Below are 22,303 nucleotides of genomic sequence, written 5' to 3' on the forward strand. Positions count from 1 at the left end.
TTGAAATCGACACCTAAGGAAAAGGCACGCAGTAGCGGCCGCGCGATCCAAAAGGCGCTCAGTTGCGGCCCTGCGATCTGAAAGGCACGCAGTTTGCAGCGCGCGATCCAAAAGGCACTCAGTTTGCCCCGCGCGATCCAAAAGACAAGCAGTTTACCGCTGGCGGCCGGTAAACTGCGTGTCTTTTGGATCGCGAGGGGCAAACTGAGTGGCTTTTGGATCGCGCGCGGCATACTGCGTGCCTTTCAGATCGCAGGGCCGCAACTGAGCGCCTTTTGGATCGCGCGGCCGCTACTGCGTGCCTTTTCCTTACAGGTGTTGAAATTCTGTCTGACGCGGACCGCACACAGTGGGTCCAATCATTCCGGCCGGGCGTCCTCACCGCGCGGCGCGCCTCGAAACCCTCCAAACTACCAGAAGGGGAAAACAGGACGACTGCCCCGAAACTTTGAATCACTAAAATTATCAAAATAACGAAAAATTGCCAAAAAAAATTGACAAAATGTCCAAATTTTGCAAAAGTCACAAAAAATATAAGACTGCACGGCCGAAACCTTACGACTATGATTTTGAGCGTATGTAAGCTGCAAACTATTTCGTTAGTTATAGGAAGAAATAGTTTGTAAATTACGAAGTAGTTTCTTTGTTAGCTGGTGTGTACTCCGGAATACATTCGCTACTTTTCATTGTAAGGCCGAAAATAGTTTGTAAGGTTTTGAGAGTGTGACGCTGAAAAGTGTCTTCGAAATGATTCAAAATTTACAAACAATTATTTGCGGTCTACTCGGCGGTCTACCCGTCTTCGAGGGGCATCGCTTCGTTAGACGCTTCCCGCTGCTCCCGGGCGGTGAAGTCCTGCAGTTGCGGCAAGCAGGGCGGTCGGACAAAAGGTCTCGTTGAAGCTAAGGCAGTGAAGGCCGACGACGGAGGGGCGCTCCACGGCGCAGGGCGCAGGGCTCACAGGGTCAGCGGCGCAGTTGCCCTGTGCTTGGGAGGGGCCCTGGCTGGCTGGGCCTGGCCGGGCCCTATCCTATTTCCTGGCTTCCCTCGAAACCTATACCAGCCCTTGTAGGCCGATTGGTCTCCCTGCCATTCTGTGACCTTCTCCCACCGCGACGCGGCCCAAGCACAGCAAGGCGCAGCACGGCGCAGCGCATAGCCCACAGCGAGTCGTTCCAGCCGGACCCGCGGCCGCTCCAGGCCGCTCCAGGCCGCTCCAGGCCGCTCCAGGCCGCGCTCGCTGGAGAAGGTCGTGCTTCCTCCTTCCTTCTGCTCGGCCTGGAGCCTCGAAATCGGATAAACAAATGGCAATTGCGGAGGTAACAAAGAGGCGGGGTGGCTGCTGCGCCGCGGGGCGAGGCGGGGCGAGGCGGGGTGGGTCGGGGTGGGGCGGGGTGGGGCGGGGCGGGGCGGGGAGGGCCGGGGCAAGGCGTCGTCGCCGTGGAGCAGTCCCGTCCCCCCCATCCTCTTGCGAACAAGTTATCACCTCATTTTCTTTCGGCCTGCGCCGCGCCTCCCCCAAGCAGTGCCCGGAATAGTGCCCGCCCAGGCAGGGCTGGCTTTTCCTCCCCCGGCCCTGCCGGCCCCGCCGGCCTGGCCCCGCCCCGCCCCGCCCCGCCCCGCCCCGCCCCCAAAGTCATCCATCAGGGACTGGAAAAACATGAAGGCGGCCGGCGAGGAGGCCGGTCCGAGGCAGCGGCGCGCAGTTCCCGCACTTCAATACAAGGCCGGGCTCTTCCAGGATGACCGCCAAGCGCGAAGAACACCGCAGGGACCGCGTGGCGGCGGCACTTCGTTACGAGGAAACGGGCGGCAGACTGATGCCGAGAGTCGTTTTCGTCGCACTGTCTCTCTCGCACTCAAGGGGCTACCCGTACTGGTGCGAGAGAGACAGAGCGACGAAAGCGACTCTCGGAACCGGTCAGCAGGGTCGCCGCCAAGCAACGCACGCCCTGGCGGGATCGCCTTTGGAGGGAACCCTTCCCGCCAACGGCCGCGCCGAGCACCGCCGCGCGGGCAGGGCGCAGCCTTTCGTCGCTCTGTCTCTCTCGCACCCCTACGGGACGCCCCATGAGTGCGAGAGAGACAGAGCGACACAACAATCCCTGTGAATGCAGGGCTACTCACCGAGGACGCCGAGGCGGTAGTTGACGGTGACGACGACGACGCCGCCGTACGAGGCCAGCACGCTGCCGTCGTACACGTTGCCCGAGTTCCACTCGTAGGACTCGCCGTGGATGATGACGATCACGGGGGCGAGACGCACGTTCTCCCGCAGGCCGGCTGCAACATCGAGGACACGTCACGTCGCCGTCGAACTCGCAGGGACAGCGTCACAGTCGGACGCAAGGGTGGGGCAGGCCACGGAGAAGAAATACACCAGCCATTCCTGGCTCTGGGTGTAGACTTCCGTGTAATGCAGGGAACATGGTGTTCCGTGAAATTTCGAACGCATTTCTGGCGAGGAAATCCAGACGCCTGGTAGTACAAGTTGGTGCCACAGACAGAGCCTCCACGGAGACCCCGCCAGGCCGCGCCAGGCAAAGCGAGGCAGAAGGGGCCAGGCAGTCCGGCCTCGGTCTGCAGAAAACAATTGAAACTCGTTACCCTGAAGGAGCTGCCGGGCCCTGCCCACACACTAGTAGTTGGCGACAGTTAACGACTTTCAAATAGCGCGGCCTAGTCGAGGAGGGGCCCACGCCCCGCCACGCCACGCCACGCCGCGCCGCGCCACGCATTCGCAAACACGTACAATTAATTATTTTGCGGGGGTGGCGCGCCGGCGGGAGATGCACCAACCACCACCACACTGGGAGGGAATCGAGCCGTCGCGGCGGCAGCATCCAGACGAGCGATTCCGAAGATTCGTCCCGTCGCTCTGTCTCGCTCGCATTCACAGTGTGGGACCCACACGACCCCTGAGAACACTCCAAATTGAAAGGCGGTACAAATGTATCAAAAAAGGCGGTATTGAAATTACCGCCTTATACATGCCATCATTACCACCAATCAAAGGCGGTACTTTCATTTACCGCCACAACTATTCCATCAGTTATTAAAACATTGAATCAGTACCGCCAGTCAGAGGGAGTACCTAAATTACCGCCAAACACAAGCCATCAATACCGCTCATCAAAAGGCGGTTGTTTGATTTACCGCCTGCACTGTACCATTGTGGTCAGATATAAATGTCTCGCTGAATCCAAAATTGTTAATATATCCTAGGTGATGTGTGGATTCATGGCAGATTGGATAAGTTACTAGATTATGATTGCACACAAAATCAATAGAAAACTTTTCTAATTACCGGTGTAGGTTGTCAGGCCCACTGGGGACTCTTAAGAGAAACGACAGTTGTGACGCTCATAAACTGAGAGGTCCATACTTGCATAGCATAGCCGCTGTCATTCAGTTTTCTTGAAGTCAGATGTACTCACATGAATCATGATTGAGTGCACAGCAGTGAAACTGCTGCTCAGAAGATAAATATGGCAAACAGGTCGAGTCACCCAAAACAGATAGCATCAAATCTTGAAGCTTTCTGCACTGGTAAACTGGGCTTGGTGCAGCACAGATGTGATAAACTTATGAAGTTTTGACAGTTTTCTCATTTTACACGCACTGTCACTGTAGCTTGGATGATAGCAAACAATCTTCGCCCACGCACGACACAGTTGGCAAAAGGTCGCCATCTCACAAAACCAGAGGAAACTTGATTATATTTATGGATATTGGACAAAAACACGAACCGACGGCAGCCCTTTGTCTATGATTTTCAGGTTAGTTCTGCTTTTGTTTTTGTAGGCCTCTAACTGCGAATACTGCCTATGTCGTGCGTACAGTCGACCCGTAACTGCCCATAAAAATATCAGATATTCGCAGTCACTCGTCGCGTCAACAAAACAAGTTGCAGAAAGAAAATGGCCGCCTGTAACTGTGCATGCATATCAATATTATTCAGTTTCTTCTAGTTTTGGGCAATGACGTCTGGTGCCAACGGGGTCCAGTGTGGGCGAGGATTGTTCTTTACCATGGAAGCAACTGTGAAACTGCGAGTGAAGTGGATTAACTGTAAAAATTTTATAGAAGTTCATCAACACAGTCTGTGGTCTGAGCTCCTGTGCTCTGGGCCCAGTTTAACAGTGTACAATGCTACATGTTTGAATACAAGCTTTATGAGTTACCTCAACATTTCTGCTAATTTCATCAAAGAAGCAGTGCCACAGTGATTAATGTGAGTACATCTGACTTCAGGAAACTGAATGTTAGCGGCTCTGCTAAGTGAACAAGGACCTCTTAGTTTAAAAACGGAAACAAAATTTACTGCTTGCAATAAGCGGTAATTATAATTCTTGCTTGCAATGTGGTACAACATTATGGTTTAGAGCGGTGTTATACATATATGACCACACTTCCCCGTATTGACAGTACAAAATGGTCTCCTGTCCATTGGCGGTAATATTTATTAGCGGTAATGAAAATTCCTTCTCTTAATTGGCGGTAACTTCATACCGCCATTCAAGTACCTCAAACTATTTTTTCTCCTGGCCTGATGATGCACCGCCTTTTTGTGGCAGTAAAACTATACCGCCTTCCCAAAGGCGGTAAAATCTGGAGCCCGCCTTTTAAAAAAGTACCGCCACAAAAGGGTGGAAATATTACCGCCTTTCAATTTGGAGTGAAAGCCTTATGAGTGCGACAGAGGCAGAGCGACGGCTTTTCGGAATCCGTCTGGCGTGCCGGCCGGACGCTACCTTCACCGCTCTCGCCGCAGCAGACTGATTCAGAATGGTCGTTTGGGCGCCGTCTCTCTCTCTCTCTCTCTCTCTCTCTCTCTCTCTCTCTCTCTCTCTCTCTCTCTCTCTCTCTCTCTCTCTCTCTCTCTCTCACTCTCTCTGTCTCTCTCTCTGTCTCTCTCTCTCTCTCTCTCTCTCTCTCTCTCCACACACGGGCCGTTCCACAGGAGTGCGAGAGAGACAGAGCGACGAGAGCACGCAGTGTGGATGCACGCGGACAAAGGCCTCGCCGACCAGCTGACCGGGGCTCAGGCACGCTCAGGTGGAATCAGTCGGTGTATGCACTGTCAAAAACGCCAAGGGTTCAGCGCCACTGCAAAAACAAAAATGGAAAAAATAAATTGGGCCTTGTCGGGGAATTGACGCCTTCAGGGCCGCAGAAGGACGCTCGGTGCGACGACGGGGCGACGCTGGAATGCGTCAAAGACGTGGACGTCCAACTGAGACGAGCAAACAGCTGCAGACTGATTCCGAGAGTCGTTTTCGTCGCTCCGTCTCCCTCGCACTCGTGGGGCGTCCCTTACAGGTGCGAGAGAGACAGAGCGACGAAGACGACTCTCGGAATGAGTCTGCTGCGCAGCAGCAAGGGGCGGAGGGACGGCCGCAGGGGCCGCAGGCACGGCCAGGTGGTGGCGCCCCACGGAGGAGTTTGCCCAGAGTTCCCCGGAGGACTTCGCGTGTTGCCACAAGATGTCCAGATACGCAGTGTCTTATTACTGCCCAGGGCCCGGCCAGCCAGCAGCCACCACCAGGAGACGTCTGGTCGCTCCGTCTCTGTCGCACTCACGGGGCGTCCCGCAGGGGTGCGAGAGAGACAGAGCGACTCTTTGGGATCGCTCGGCAGACTACGGAGCGATGCTGCCCCGCGCTTACGCCCCGGCCTCGCCTCGCCAGCATAGGCCTAGGCACACATACACAGTAAATGCCTCACGGCCAAAGGCTGCACCAACATAATATGGTGGATATATTCTCCATAATACCAATGAAATTCGTCAAAATGTCTATAAGGTACAGTGAATTCTCAATGGTATGTTACGAAGTCAGCTGCCACCACCATAATATGGAACTTTTTCACCATAATATAGAGAATCTTCACTGTACAACATTTAGAGTGTAGGGTGAGTCAAGCGAGGGCCACGCGGACGTGTAAAATGCCCTCCTCGGACCGGAAAAAAATAAAATCGCAAAAAAAAAGACGGTGACTCGCGACGTGGTAGCGACTGACTACTGACTCACTCGGAGCAAACGCGCCGCCAGTGTGTCAGTCCGTTTATCCGTGCGACTCGTCGTGTTTACACTGGAAACTCGAGTTAGGGCGCCGCGAAAGCCTGGTGAGCTGCATCGCGCTCGTTCGCGCGCCATGTCGATGTCAGCATTAACCCTTCTCTCTCTCTCTCTCTCTCTCTCTCTCTCTCTCTCTCTCTCTCTCTCTCTCTCTCTCTCTCTCTCTCTCTCTCTCTCTCTCTCTTTTGTGATGATACCCGCAAGGCATATCAAAACAATAGCGGGAAGTGGGATAAGGAGAGGGGGGTGGGGGAGAGCTCGCATCAACATGACATCAGCAACACGAAAACGTCAACGAGGATGCACTTTTGGGCAGATGCTCTAGCATTCAAACGCCGTTGTTTTTGTGCGACGCGTTTCCATTCCCCCCCCCCCTCTCTCTCTCTCTCTCTCTCTCTCTCTCTCTCTCTCTCTCTCTCTGGCCGGGGGCAGTGAGACCGCACCGAGGTGCGAGTGCCCGGGATTTGGCAACACCACTGTGGACATTCCTTCTCATTTCCAACTGAAAGTAAAGCAGCACCCGAGTCCCCCCCCCTTCTCCCCCCCCCCTCCACTTTCGGCCACATAATCGTCGACAGTCACGCCATCCACCGCGTTCCGTCGTCGCATTTTTCCCAAAGTATTTTTCTTCCGTCAAAAAAGCAGCGGCGGCGGCAGCGTCCGCGCGGCTGGCGGCGAATTGCGTCAAGCAAACTTGTACAGCGAAAGCAGTTACTGCCGAAGTGCCTGTTATTTCAGTCAACACTGGAAAAAATTGAGTTCTCGCAATCCATTTGCCTCACATTGATGGAATGTGCTGTCGGCGGAGAGGATCCATCGATGAGAAACAAAAGGCACGCTTTAAAACCCAACGAAGTATTTGAAGCTTGTTGCAGGAACCATTAGTTCGTAAATTATGAAGTACTTTGTGAGCCTTTGTGTGATCAAATTACATTGTTGTAAACGAGCTCGGACTTCCTCCCATCCAGCCCTCCACACTGTAAATGTCTTACGGTGAAAGGCTTCACCGACATATTATGGTGGTGATTTTCTGCATAATACCAACGAAATTCGTCAAAATATCTATAGGGTAGCGTGAATTCTTAATGGCACGCTATGAAGTCAGCTGCACCCCCATAATATGGAGAATCTTCACCGTACAGCATTTGGAGTGCACGGGGAAGGAGCTGGCCAGGACAACGCACTGCAGGCCGCGCCCGGGACGGAGGGCGTCTAGCCCTTAATGGTAATGGTAATGCCGGGCAGCATATGCAGTCCCGCCGAGCACGGCTGCGGCCGCGTGGCCCAACCACCGTACCATTGCCATTACGGGCTGGACCACAATGATCGTGTGCCGTTTCCAGCCTCGCCCACCACTTACTTCTGGCAGCGCTGTCAACTGCGTGGAAGCCACATAAGTATGCTAAAACTCCCACCCCACAAACGTCAAAGTATTTTAGCGGACGTAGCGGATAGTAAATTTCCCTGCGGCTACTGTAAATTTCAGCTTTGCTCTCGCTTGAGAAGCTGTCTGGCAATTAAGATGACGGTGTCAACTTTACCTATCGCACACTGGCGAATCAGGAGAGCCTTTGTCTACATATTGTGGCATCACTGGAAGTACTATGTCTAAGTCCAAGTCAACACATCATTCTCGAATCCACTCCAAACCCAATAAATACAGGACTTCGCACTTTGTTTCGGTTTTGAGGCTCTGTCCAAGCTAGTCCCCCAACAGCGCAAAAAAACAAAGAAAACAACTTGAAACCAAATTCGTCTTTAGAGTTATCCATAAGCGAGCCGCGCGGAGCTGCGTGCGCTATCCGTGCAATTTTGCGGTATGCCCGGCGGCACTCGCTAAGCCACTGCAGTGTCGCGTAATCCCTGGGCCGCGCTGCTTACCGGGCCCGCAGTGTAAGACGCGCCGCGCTCCCCGCAAAACCCGCTTTACCTCCATGTGACACGGAGGAGGGGGGCTGAGCCGAGGACACCTATGGAAGCTCGCTCCGGGCGCGGGGCGGGGTGGGGCGGGGCGGGGCGGGCGGGGCGGGGCGGGGCGGGGCGGGCGGGGCGGGGCGGGGCGGGCTGTGGGTGCGGTGGAGTGGCGGCGGTAAAGGCAACCAAATTAGGACGGACGGCCGGCGAACGAGGTTAGCGGGTCGGTCTTAATAATCCCCTGGCCGCTCCTCGCACTAATGCGCGCGCCACGCCATGCCACGCCCTGCCACGCACTGCCACGCACTGCCATACCTTGATATGCCCTGCCACGCTCCGCCCCGCCCCGCCACGCCCTGCCACGCCCGGCCACGCCCCGCCCCGCCACGCCCTGCCTCCAGCCGCGGCTTTGGCGGCTCTGCGCTTGGCAGTCCACCAAGGTGTCCGTCGTGACGGTCCTGACGGGCTGCACCGCGACGTGCAGCAACGCCGCCAAGGTGCGGCGCCAGCCAATCGGGGAGTCGGTACCGCAGGGCGTGCTCTACACTGTACACAGCGCACGGTACTGTACTGTGCGCTGCGCGCTTCCAATTTGGCCTACTTCGCCATCCTCGTTGGCACTGTTTCCTTGGGGCCGATGCAGCAGGCTGAGCATCGCTGCAGCGCGGAGCACACAGTGGGCCAGAAGACCAGTAGAGGCGGACAAAACTCTGGACGCGTTTTGCACTTCAGAGTCGCTAAATGGGACTCGAACCGCACGCGTGACCCCACCAATAGATTGCTCTCCGAAAGAGGAATCCATTGGTGGGGTCACACGTTCGGTTCGAGGCCTGTTTAGCGACTCTGGAGCCCAAAACGCGTCTAGAGTTTTGTCCGCCTCCACCGGTCTTCTGGCCCACTGTGGGGCGGTACGGCCGGCCTGCGTTTTCAATAAGCCCGCAGCGGGTCGCGCAAGGTGGCGCACTTCGACGGTCCGGCACTAGAACCCGGATTCAAGACTCCACCGAACCCAGGGTTTATATCGCACCGCGGGCCGGGTCCACGCTGCACCTCGGCAGGCAGGCAGGCAGGCAGGCAGGCAGGCAGGCAGGCAGGCAGGCAGGCAGGCAGGCAGGCAGGCAGGCAGGCAGGCAGGCAGGCTGGCAGGCAGGCAGGCAGGCAGGCAGGCAGGCAGGCAGGCAGGCAGGCAGGCAGGCAGGCAGGCTGGCAGGCAGGCAGGCAGGCAGGCTGCCTCCCCGCGAGATTACAGATCGCCCCGACTTTAGTGCGCGTGTAACGTGCAACGTGCGGGGCCGGGATTTAGTGGGCGCGGCGGTCGCGGCGTGCGCCGAGCAACTCCGAGCAGTCCGTTCGTCGCTCTCTGTCTCTCTCACACGCCGCCTCGGCGTCCCGTAGGGGTGCGAGAGAGACAGAGAGCGCGGTTCGGAGTCCGCCTGCAGCAGCTAGCTTTCTCGACTCCGGCCGGCTCCGGAGCTCCACTGCTCCGCTGCCCGGCAGCTCAGCTACATTTCACCCTGCACTCCGGTTGATCAGCCTGTGCGCTGCGCCTAGCCGGCGGGCCGCGCAGTGCGTCCTGCAGACTGATTCCGAGAGTTGTTTTCGTCGCGCTGTCTCTCTCGCACTCATGGGGCGTCCCGTATAGAGGTGCGAGAGAGACAGAGCGACGAAGACGACTCTCGGAACCCGTCTGCTGGGCGTCCTACATGGACGCTACTACCTGCGGCAGCGCCGTGCGTAGCGCGCGGCGTCGGGTAAGTTGTCGCTGCCCGCGCGGGGAAGAAATTAACGTCAGCAGACGCTGTCTTCGTCATTTCTTTTTCGGAGAGCAAAGAAACTGAAGCACTTTGTAGCATCGCTCGGGCAGCGGGCTGATTCCGTACAGCACTTCCGTCGCTCCGCCTCTCTCCCTCTCTCTCTCTCTCACTCACAGGGCGTTCCGTTCGGGTGCGAGAGAGACAGGGCGACGATAGCAACCGTTCGGAATCAGCTCCTCCTCGCAGGGCTCTGCCCTCGGCTCTGCCGCTCAGCCCGGCGACCGGGACGCGACTCTCCGATGGGCTCGAGCAGCTCGCGCCTCGCCGTCGAGGAGACAAAGTGGCGGCAAAAACTCTCATAAAGGCGGTGTGGCTCCTGACTGTGATGCAACCCTTCTCGAGCGCCACACTTTCATTCGCTTTTTCTTGTTTTATTTCGCCCTCCCTTCCTTTCGCTGTGTTTTTGTTGTTGTTTGTTCTGTCGCGTGTAATAAATTCCAAGAGAGCGCCGCCGGTTTTTTCGTCTAGTCGGACCTCCCAGCAAAAGGATGAAGCAGGGCGACGGGGCTCAAGACGCGGCTTGACGGTGGAGACTCCCATTTTTGTGTCAAAACGGTCCGGGCAGTGACACTTCCATGGAGACAAAGCAGCACCGTCACTGTTTATTATTTTTAACGTAACCTCACTTACGAAAATAAATCTGATGGAAAATTTTGGAGAGTTCGCAAACTGCCATAACAGGGAACATTGAAATTTTAAAAAAATCACGAATCCTTGAGGGGCTATGGAGCTACATAGTGCCTAAAAATCTGAATATTTTAAACGGGTAGCCAAGCCTTCTGTACGCTCGGATTAAACCTGACCAACGCCTCAGAAAAATAAATAAATCAGTATGTGTCAGCATTAGCTACAAGCGAGACGTGAGCTGGCAGTATATCATTACCTTCATAGTCACAAGCAGCGTTTCGAAGCCCAAACGAAATCAGCCCTTTGCTTTGTATTATGAATATTTTACCCTAAGCGTCTAAATGAAGCGGTGAGTGGGTGTGGGGCAAGCAGGGCACAAATCGCACTCGATGGTTTGTCAGTGTGTCACGCGAATGTGTTTATTTTTGGCTGTCCATCCTGCATCTTTGTTTTCAAAAATTAGCTTCCATTTTTTTCGTTCTTGTAATTAAACTAAACACACAAAATGTAATCTGACAAAGGAAACATCAAGAGGCATAACAGCCACATCATTGTAACAAAATGAACAAAGTCGGACATCATCCTTATTCTTCTCAATCCAACACTGGTAAAACTAAAGCGTAACTCTATGCTTGAGTCAAGCGTAAAGTTGCGCTTGAAGACGTTACGCTTGAAATCAAGCAGAGACTAGAAATTTCCCCATGCATTTAGATTTGGGGGAATCTTGGCGGATGAGCCTGTTACGCTTGATTTCAAGCGCCAAGTGATTAAGTTTGAAAACAGTGGGTATTACTACGCTTTAGTTTTACCAAAGAAAGTCCTCCGATAAAAACATTTTATAAAATAGACTGTCCGACTGTCTGCGTGCGTAGTGTAAAAGAGATTGTGTGCGTGTGTGTCAGTGTGCGCGCGTGTGTCTGAAAGGGGGAGTGGCTTGGCTCCCGCGCTGGTTTCACGAATGCTCGATTCGTTTATAATACCGCGACAAAAAGAAAGACGGGACAAAGCCGCGCCAATAACACCCTAAAGTCCACACGAGTGGACGTCATAACCCCACGGCACGGCACGGCACGCCGCGGCGGCCAATAGTATACCCCGGCACTACGCCGTGGCGTGCCACGCCAGTCCGTGCCGTGCCGTGCCGTGCCACGCCCTGCCCAGCCGCGCCTCTGAAGCCCCAAATGGGATTGCCGTGGTGACGCGCGCTGGAAAGTCCGGCGGACAGCCATCAAGGGTCGGAGCGGGTCGGGGCGGGCAGGGACGGAGGGACGATAAAGGTTGGAGGGAGGGTCGGGAGGAGGGCAGGGACATGTTCGAATCGAGGTTTGTGCAGCTAGGTTCGGAGAGACTTGGTGTGGACGCACCTGGGAAGGGTAGGAGGAGGAGGGGGCACCGTTCCAATCATCAAAGGGTCGGAAAAGGGGTCGCAGAGAAAGAACCAGAGGTTTCAACAATCAAAGGCCGAGTTTGGGGACGAGCTGCACTGCGAACAGGGGGGCTGAAAGGTTCGGGCTTGAAGGGGGCCTGCGAGAGACGAAGGCCCAAAGAAGAAGCGAGGGAGGGGCGGGGAGTTTGGTCGGGCCGAGTAGGCGCAGCAAGACGCCGCCAAGTTGTGGGCGGGGGCGGCGGGGCACAGTGGGCCAGAAGGCCGGTGTGTGGACTCGAGACGCGTTTTGAGCTCCAGAGTCGCTAAATGGGACTCGAACCGAACGTGTGACCCCACCAATGGATTGCTCTCCGAACGAGGAATCCATTGGTTGGATCGCACGTTCGATTCGAGTCCTGTTTAGCGACTCTGGAGCACAAAACGCGTCTAGAGTTTTGGCCGCCTCCACCGGTCTTCTGGCCCACTGTGCGGGGGCCTCCCCGGCCGGGGAGGGGCTGCGGGGCCGCAGCGTGGAACGGACCGTCCTCAAGTTTGGTGTTTGCAGCTCCGTTAGGGGCTCCTCGCTCCATTTCATTCCGGAGGACTTTGTCCACGCGGAGGGTGCCGAGCCCGGTCCGGCAGGTCCCTCTCTCTCGCACGCATGCGGGACGCCCCATGAGTGCGAGAGAGACAGCCCGGACGGGGTGCTCCTCAGCCCAGCACACACCGAGGTACCACTCAGCCGGACCCTTCCCACAGACGAGCCGCCGCGCCACGCCGCCTCCCTTCCCATATCGCCAAAGCGACGGTGTGGGAGCGGACCGGGGTTTTTATCATGGAAAATGCAGCGAGGGGAGCGAGCGCTTTCACCTCCGGGTCGCGGAGCCTAGCGGAGCCTGCAGAGTGATATTCCGGGAGGCCTTTTCCTCGCTCTGTCTCTCTCGCACTCATGCGGCGTCCCGTAAAGGTGCGAGAGAGACAGCGACGAAAACGACTCTCGGAATCAGTCTGCTGGCGGAGCGGAGGGCGAACGATCCGAGCCTGCCGAGCCTTTCAGAAGATCGGTTTCTCGCTCTGTCTCTCTCGCACCCCCATGGAGGACCCCATGAGTGTGACAGAGACAGAGTGACGGCTGCCGGGGAATCGCGTCGGACGGAGAACGGGCGGCCGCGATGGCGGGGACGACCCACCCCTGTTAAGCGGCTAATAGAACCAAGGCGCCTCGGCGGCCAAGAGGCACGGCCTACGGCGAGGCGGCCTGGCAAGGCCCGGGGATCGCAAAACCCTTTCTCCTTATTCGTGTCTCACCTTGAGTAGGTCGCGCTCTCGCAGTGCTGCGAGGTGCTGGCGCCCTCGTCCTGAATCCCATTTCCATCCCCGTCTATTCTTAGGCGGTGCCCCCCCACCCCACCCCTCTCTTTTGGGGGAGCCCCCGGGCGTGGGTGGCGCCGAGGAATTTTATATTGTCCTCGCTGCACTGCACCGCGGCCCGTTAGTGCATCGGGCGCACCGGCCGCGAACGCTTCAAAGAGTATCGGCTGGAAAATCGGGACAAAAAAGGGGGGGTAAAAAGAAGGGAAAAGGTTTGAAAGTGCGCTGCCTCCTATCTCGGCACGGTCGAATGCAGTATCGCATGCCGCGCTTTCACAACCAACGACTTTTTGGAGGTTTTCTCGCTTGGCAGTGAAGAAGGGATTTTGCGAGCCAATACACAGGGTGCGTAAATTTGGCATTTCGGCCATCACTTTGCCTGATCCACGAGTTTTTAACCCTTCGGGGTAAACACACGTGTCGCAACGAACGTGTTCTAGCACGAAATGGGGCGTCCCTGTGCGTGGCAAAAGCAGCGGCTGAGTTTCCCAGGCGGCTTCTGGAAAAAAGACGCCTTTTTCCAGGATGGGCCAGGGAGTCCCAGGTATTGCTTAGGCCGCAAGTGCAAAATAAATGTACAAAATGATCCGTGAGTTTGACACACCAGGCTAAAGCTACCAAGTCATTTCGCTCTCGTGGTAAACATGACGTACACTGGTGATCAGTGAGCTAAGAACAAACTTATTTCAAAAAGAGACAAGCTCGTCTTTGGCTCTCCACTGAGGCGGACCCACAGACGGCCTTTGGGTGGGGCACAGTGTCAGTGGCACTTTTTGCCCACGTACGGGGCAAAGAATGGCCTTTTGCCTACCTTTCAGGCGGCTATCTAACTCCTCTGGGAGGGGCAAAATATCCGTTGCCCCTCCGCTGTATCAGCGCCTGAAATTGACTTGTCTTGGCCCACGCGTTCGCTCTTGCGATGCGGATGGTTTTGACTCGGAGTGTACGACATTGTTCTGGCTGGCGGAGTGTACAAGGCGGCCCAGTATCGGACGGGCCGACTACTGCAGGCCCTGGAGGAACGCCAAAGAGCGTCGCTGGAGCGAGACAGTAAGTGCATGCGAAAGTCCATTAAGGCCGTGTTTGCTTTCACTCTTACTCCTCTGTCGCAGGACAGAGTAGTAGGAGGCCGTTCTCGCTGAGGTTGTTGTTGTTGATGTTGTTGTTGTTGGTGGTGATGGTGTTGGTGGTGATGTTGTTGTTGGTGGTTGTGTTGTTGCTCCTGCTGCAACTCCCTGCTCACTGCAGCGCGAGCACGCCTTCGACAGCCATCCCGGAACACAGAGCGCGCGCGGAGGGCCCGGGCCGCCGAGACCGGCGCTCGTTTGTATGTAAAACACTTCATTATAACGCCACGTTCAAATTCCGCGCCCCGTGATATTTGCGGCTGGAGCGCGTGCGAGCGAGCGGACGGGCCCGCCCGAGAGCAGCGGGGTGAAGAGGTGACGAGTCCATGGAGGTCGCAACACCACGCCGAGCACCTCGTGTACACCAAGGCCGCTTCTCGCACACCAATGCAGCACCGTCTACCCTCTGACCTATTTTTGGGGCGTGTAACCGAAAAGTGCTCCAACGCAACACAAAATTGGGCTTCCAACACAGCAACTAATGTGACGTCATTATTTTGTAGCATGACAGGGAACCTCGAGCCCTTAAGCATGAACGTCGATTTCTTTCGTAGTGTGCATTGTATACATTTTCCGCATGGTACCAAATTAGGACGCACGACGTAAATGTTAGCGGTAAACAAAGGGGTGGAAATAATGGCAAATTTCGGCGGGGACTTCGGCGGCGCCGAGAGAGGAGAAAGTGTGATGGGCGGCCTCGGCGGCCTACTCGACCGAAAAATCAGAAATTCTCTCGCCGCAGTGGCCCCACTGGAAGGAGGCTGGAAGCGGCGACGCCTGAGGGACGCGTCGAAAATGATAAGTTTACCTCTCATGATTGGACGATCCCCGGCGGCCCCGGCGCGCGTCGCGTCGCCTTGGCGTCGCCGCAGCCCCCTTCTTGCCCACCCACTCCCCACGTCGCCGGGCCCCAAAAGCCCCAGCAGGTTGCGTCCGAGAGTCGGTTGCGTCGCGGCCTCTCTCGCACCCATACGGGGCGCCCCATGAGTGCGAGAGGGACGGAGCGACGAAAAAGACTCTCAGTCTGCAGCGCCACTCAGAGCGCCGCACTGTCCTGGACGATCACCGCCGCCGGATTCACTCGGACCGCCTGCCGGCTCACAGTGGGCCAGAAGACCATGGAGGCGTTTTGAGCTCCAGAGTCGCTAAATGGGACTCGAACCGAACGTGTGACCCCACCAATGGACTGCTCTCCGAACGAGGGATCCATTGGTGGGGTCACACGTTCGGTTCGAGTCCTGTTAAGCGACTCTGGAGCTCAAAACGCGTCTCGAGTTTTGGCCGCCTCCACCGGTCTGCTGGCCCACTGTGCGGCTCATTCCGAACAGCACTCGGTCGCCCCGTCTCTGTCGCACTCGAGGCGCGGCCCAGAGGGGTGCGAGAGAGACGGAGCGAGGCGGAGACTGCGGCCTTGGCGGACTCGTTAGCGAGTTCGCCTTGCTATACCCCGCCACCAAATGGAAGCGGCTGGGCCTTACAAACAGCAGGCTGATTCCGAGGTCCTCTCTTTCTCTCTCGCACTTTTACGGGACATCCCATGAATGCCACAGAGAGAGAGAGAGAGAGAGAGAGAGAGAGAGAGAGAGAGAGAGAGAGAGAGAGAGAGAGAGAGAGAGAGAGAGAGAGAGAGAGAGAGAGAGAGAGAGAGATTCCGCTCAGACAGCTGCAGCGCGGCCCCCAGCATCCGACCAGAATCGAGCGTCCACTTTTCCTCAGCTTTTGGAATACAACCAGCAGCCCGCCGGTGAAAGCCGACCTTGATGCCGAGTGGCCGATTTGGCGAATGGCCGAATTCGCGGAGAGGAGAGAGGAGAGACGAGAGAAGGGGAGGAGGGAGAGACCCGACGCCGCGCCGCCGCTGCTGGACTGTGTCAAATCAGTCCACCGGCTGCGCAAACTCTCACGCGCGTCTCATTGGCATGCAGCCCCAAAACACAACCAGCAGCCACCGCCCCCCCCCCCCCCACACACACACACACGCACACACACACAAATGCAACGTGCGCACACACGTGCAACGCGTACACGCACACACACGCCGCGAAAACACCCAGTAACCGTCGTAAAAAAAGGGAAGGTGACCCATCCCCCGACCCGCGACACCGTCAAAAATAAAATAATCCCAAGAGAAAATGGTTTTAATGGGCGTGGGACGTTGATGGGAGAGAAAATTGTATGTCTAGTCGCGCAGTGCACACGGTTTAACTGCCGCGCACATTTCACGTTTCATAAACTTGGTCCACGCGGCCGGGAAGGGGGGGGGGGGGGGGGGGTCGCATAGCAGTGGAGGTGCGGCGGTGGTGGTGGTGGTGGTGGTGGCGACGCACCGGCCAAAAGCCATCGCCCAAATGCACCCTTTATAACGCCATAATACACGCGTATCGGGCCGACTTCAATTTCGACTAAACGGATCGCGCCAAGCAGAGCCCCCTTTACGGGTACGGGCGGGGGGTGGGGTGGGTGGGGTGGGGGGCGGGTGGGGTGGGGCGGGGCGGGGGGCGGGGGGGGGCGTACAGATGGAAATAAATTGCGTAAAACAGCGTGGGGCGAAACACGCTTATGTGCGCGGCGCCTTGCCTTTTTCGTTCCGCTGCTTTATTTCTGCGGCGACACTGTCCGGGTTCGCGGTGCCCGTTGCCACGTTGCCGTGCAAGGGCCGAGCCTCGCGGCGTGTGCCTGGAAAATAAGCAGCGGTCCAGCAGACTGATTCCGAGAGTCGTTTTCGGCGCTCTGTCCCTCTCGCACTCATGGGGCGTCCCGTGGAGGTGCGAGAGAGACAGAGCGACGAAAACGACTCTCGGAATCAGTCCGCTGCTCATCTTGGGCCGTGGCTCCACATCGCAGGAATAGAGAGAGAACGACAAATTGACCAGAGCTGATCTCACGCACACGCACGCACGCACGCACGCACGCGAGCGTCGCCCACGACCTTGTAGCACGACGAGGAAAAGACGGTCAACAAGGGTGCCACGTCGTCTGTCTCTCTCGCGCAGCCTCGGAGCGTTCCACGAGTGCGAGAGAGACAGAGCGACGACGGCGCCATGGCGGCGGTCCCTCGCATGCGGCACACGTGTGGCTGGAACGGCATTGGCCGACGGCAACGACGCCGACCCCCTCCCCCCTCCTCCCTTCCGACACTCGCCCTTCACGGTCCACTAGAGCTGAAACGGCCCAAGGAAAAAGAACACGCACTCATTACGACAGTAAATTACAAGTTGCCTTTTTGGGGCAACTGCCGCGTACGATGAGTGTGGAGGGGGCCCCGGCCCGGCGGACGACGCTGGAAGCTGGAATCAACTCGATAGATAAACGTTCCGAAACGTGGCGCGTATAGGAGGGAGAGAGGGTGCGGGCGGGGTGCCAAGGCGGCAAGGCCGGGATCGACTGAGATGAGGCATGGGGTGGGGCGGCGCGGGGGGGCGGGGCGGGGCGGGCGGGGCGGGGCGGGGCGGGGGGGGGCGGGGAGGGCCAGCCCGCCCGCGGGGCGCCAAGAGCCGGAGGGGCGTGGGCCATCATCATTTCGCGCGCAAATAAGCGGCAATCAGGCGGCAGGAAATGCAGTCCCAGATTGCAGGGACGGCCCGCTGTCACTTTCGTCACTTTTCGGCAATCCGCCTCGCCGGCCGGCAGCAGGGCCCCGCTGCCGATTGGACGCGCATTTCCGGAACGGGATTGGACGTGGACAATGACAACGCCGCGCCGCCCCTTGGATGCCTCGATAGAGAGAGCGGCTGCCTTTTTATTTTGCCAAAGCCTCGACGGGATTATCAGAGCGAAAGCGCGCTCTGCGAGAGATCGAAGCAGCCGCGCCGGGTACGTTCACGCTTCAGGCCGCTTCGGATTGATGTGCCGAGGACGGCGGAGTTTTAAAAATCGAAGATGTTGTGGCGGTCGGAACTTGAGGCCGCGAAAATGTGTCTCCGCTGCGCGCGGCTCACTGCTCTGGGAGGCGCCGGGCGACTTTTAGGGCTGCTCGTCGCGCCCCGCCCCGCCCCGCCCCGCCCCGCCCCGCCCCGCCCACACCACACCAGTCTCAGAGTTAATTAAGTAATCCCCCTCCAGCCTTCTTCCTCTCTTTCTCTCTTAGATAAAGAGGCTTAGCAAAAGAGGGGAAAGCTGTACAGCGAATAAAAACGCGCTGAGATGGAAATGGCTTCGAAGTAGGCATCACCGCGGACCGGCGCGCCGCGGCGGAGGCGAGGCGGACCGATTCCGTCTCCACGTCCATCTCTCTCGCACCGGCACGGGACGCCGCACGAGTGCGAGAGAGACAGCGCCGGCCTGCAGCGCAGCGCTCCGGCGGCGTATACACGTCCGTCTCGTTAGCCTGTCGCGGGGATGGTCTCATTGGTAGTGGTATAGAGAGAGATAGAACGACCATTCCCGCGCCACGCAGGGCAGAGCAGGGCGTGGCAGGGCGTGGCAGGGCGTGGCAGGGCGTGGCAGGGCGTGGCAGGGCGTGGCAGGGCGTGGCAGGACACCTCCTCTTCATAACGTGGCACGTCGTCTAACCGAAGCGCCGTGCGCTACAACCGCCACTGCCATAACAAGGACCCCCTCCCCCACCCCTCTCCCCCTCCTCTGCCATTAAGGGGTAGGAATGCACGCCGCCGCGCTTCGCACCTGTTTACGTGAGGCTAAGCTTCCCCCTCTCACCCTCATTTCACGACCTTCCCACGATCTTTACAACAACCGCGGCGGCCTCCCCCCTCTCTTCCTTCCGCCCACGCAATGCACCGTTCATCAGCCTCCCCGACGCCTTCATCCTGCCTGTCAGCGCGGCGGCGCGGGCGGCAGGCTGGATCCAAGGGTCGTTGTCGTCGCTCCGTCTCTGTCGCACTCACAGAACGCCCCGTGTGGGTGCGAGAGAGACAGAGCGACGGAACGACTCTCGGAATCAGTGGACTGGAGGGCGGACTCGGCGCCGTCGCCGCGGGGCGGCCAGGCCAGTGGCGCTTCCAATGACAGATCGGCCCAGCAGCGCCGCCGCCCCGTCGCTCTGTCTCTCTCGCACCCTAACGGGACGTCCCCCGAGTGAGAGAGAGACAGAGCGAGGAAAGGACTCTTCGGCGGCAGCAGCCTAGCTGTCGGCCGGTCGTGACAGCACACAGTGGGCCGGAAGACTGTGGAGGCGTCCAAAACTCGAGACGCGTTTTGAGCTCCAGAGTCGCTGAACAGGACTCGAACCGAACGTGTGACCTCCACCAATGGATTCCTCGTTCGGAGAGCAATCCATTGGTGGGGTCACACGTTCGGTTCGAGTCCCATTTAGCGACTCTGGAGCTCAAAATGCGGCTCGAGGTTTGGCCGCCTCCACCGGTCTTCTGGGCCACTGTGCAGCAGCCCCGCAGCTGAAAGGCCATACAGGCGACACGCTATGAGCCGCAGACTCCCCGAATCAAACGGAACCAATGGACTTCTCGTTTGAAGGGCAGTCCAGAGGTGATGCCGTGTTTGGTTTCAACCCCATTTCAGAATTTTCGAGTTACGTCGGGTCAACGTGTCGGGATTTTCGTCCGCCTGGCCTGCCGGTGTGGCCATGCCGGCCACCCCAGCCCCAGCCCCAGCACGCCGCCGAGCGTGAGTAACACGGTAGCTCGCTGCAGACTGATTCCGATTGGGGGTCTCCCCGTCTCCCTCGCACTCGCGGGGCGCCGCGGGTGCGAGAGAGACAGCGCATCGGCCCACGCACGCCGCCGCCACCTTGATCCATGAGGCCGCCCCGCCGCGCCGCCCCAGCGATGATTCGTGATGGGCCAACCGGGCCGAGCAAAAATATTCGGCTGTGGGCGGCGGGGTGCGGCGGCGAGGCCTCGGAGGGCCGTGCGCCCGTGGTGGGCCTTGGTGGGCCGAAGCCTGATCGTCCTGGGAGCGGCCGGGGCCCCCAACGGGCTGCAGGGCTTACACGCTTTCGCTCTCAGCGCAGTGGCCGCCCTTGACACAGCCACCACACCCCCCCGCCCCGCCCCGCCCCACCCCGCCCCGCCCCCCGCCCCCCCGCCCCGCCCCGCCCCACCCCGCCCCGCCCCGCCCCGCCCCACCCCGCCCCGCCCCGCCCCGGCCAGAGGTGTCTCTGAGCCGTCATTACTAGGAGTGCAGTGCAGCGCGCAGGCCGCGTTGCCAGACCGAGATGAAGGCAAAATGTCGCCCGCAAACTAGAGTCCACGTTTAAATTCTGGGCCTGACCGCCAAAAAAAAAATATCCGGCCGACTTCCGGTCTGAGACACTTCCGGCCAACTTCGAGGTACCCAGGTACCCAGGGCGAATTGCGAATTCCGGTCGACTTCCAAGAAAGTCCTGGCCCACTTCTAGAAGACACCCATGCGTACCCAAGCCAACTTCCAACGAAACTTGGATGACTCTCGCTGGAATTCCGATCGACTTCCGGACAACTTCCGGCCGACTTCCGAACGACTTCTGGTCATTTCCCTGTTGACCGCGGTGGGCTTTCGAATCCTGGCTGACTTGGAGGCTGATCCTGGTTGAATGGCGGCGGAGTCCCGGTAGACGCCCTTGTCGTCGACCAACCTCTTTTCCGCGACCACGCCGACGGCGGCCGACGGTGGAGCGGAGAAGGCCGGTCGCTTGCTTCGTTAGTGACCCAGCACGCGGACCGCACTCTTAAAACCTTACGAAGTATTTTGAGCATACATATAACAAACTAAAATACTTTGTTATACGAAGAAATACACTGTCAAAAAAATTAAGTGCAATCGACCAATTGGTTTTGGTCATTCGAACTAAAACTAATTCTTAGTCGAGTCAACTAAAATTTAGTTGAGTGTAGTCGCTGCCCACCCTGCGAGGTCCGTCAAGGTGCTGCGCTCGGCCAGGCAGCCTCTATCAAGTCGGTGGCGCAGTGGTTAGCGTTGTTGCACGACGTGTCAGGGTATGCGTGTTCGACACCCGCCAGAAGCTCCGATTTTTCGACTCTTTAATTAAGTGTCAGTGCCTCTGGGACGCTGACGTCACATTTAGAAGGAGGTCGTGTGGTCACGTGATTCTCTCCAACCAATAGGAGAGGAGGCAGTTCTTAGTAATCTCAAAAGGATCTCGAGGAGATCGAATCAACTAAAACTAAGAAAATCGTCATCAAGTCTCCAAATGGTGTGACGTCACCGCTGCTTACATCACAAGAGCCGACTAAAGGGAACTGACTAAATATTTTGGTCAAAATTTCGACTAAGTTTTGTTTGATTTGACTATTATTTGGTCGTTTTTATCGTCCACTCATGCTCGATTGGCGTGTTCTTAATTCTACTAATTCTTAGTCGCCCTGAAAAACGACTAAATTTCTTAGTACAATCCACTAAATTTTAGTCGATTGAACTTTATTTTTTTGACAGTGTAGTTCGTAAATTGCGAAGTATTTTCTTTGTAAGCTTACGTATGCTCAAAATACTTTGTTATACAAACTACTTTTCTTTGTAAGGCCCAAAATAGTTTGTAAGGTTTTCTCAGTGCGCAGGCTCTGTCTCTCTCGCACTCACGGCGCGTCCCTCGCAGGTGCGAGAGAGACAGAGCACGGCTCTGCCGGCCGGCCTGCCTGCGGCGGCCGGACGGGGATAACTAACCACGTGACGGCGGGCAAAGCCGCCAGGACAGCGCGTGGGGGCCACGGCCACACACGGGGAAACTGTCTCTCTCACACCCCTTCGGGACGCCCCATGAGCGCGAGAGAGACAGTGCGATGGCTAGGCCGCCAGCGAGACAAGCGGCGGCGCGGCGAACGGAACGACACGGAATCGCTGAGCCGGACGGACGTCCCACACACAGTGGGCCAGAAACCGGTGGAGGCGGCCAAAACTCTAGACGCGTTTTGAGCTCCAGAGTCGCTAAATGGGACTCGAACCGAACGTGTGACCCCACCAATGGATTGCTCTCCGAACGAGGAATCCATTGGCGGGGTCACACGGTCGGTTCGAGTCCCATTTAGCGACTCTGGAGCTCAAAACGCGTCTAGAGTTTTGGCCGCCTCCACCGGCTTCTGGCCCACTGTGCCA

At 57.6% G+C, this 22,303-nt stretch overlaps 1 protein-coding gene across 1 annotated transcript in view; it reads right to left on the reverse strand.

The window, feature by feature from the left end:
* LOC117643929 (neuroligin-4, X-linked-like) overlaps window positions 1-22,303 on the reverse strand; it is a gene marked incomplete at its 5' end in the record, with an annotated part of 116,175 nt that overhangs the window by 73,231 nt on the left and 20,641 nt on the right. The window contains one exon of the mRNA XM_034383116.1: window positions 2,128-2,283. Within this exon, the coding sequence (XP_034239007.1) occupies window positions 2,128-2,283 (156 nt within the window). The remainder of the gene's footprint in view (window positions 1-2,127; window positions 2,284-22,303) is intronic.

This window comes from Thrips palmi, unplaced genomic scaffold (assembly GCF_012932325.1).
Source record: "Thrips palmi isolate BJ-2018 unplaced genomic scaffold, TpBJ-2018v1 HiC_scaffold_17, whole genome shotgun sequence".
NCBI lineage: Eukaryota > Metazoa > Arthropoda > Insecta > Thysanoptera > Thripidae > Thrips > Thrips palmi.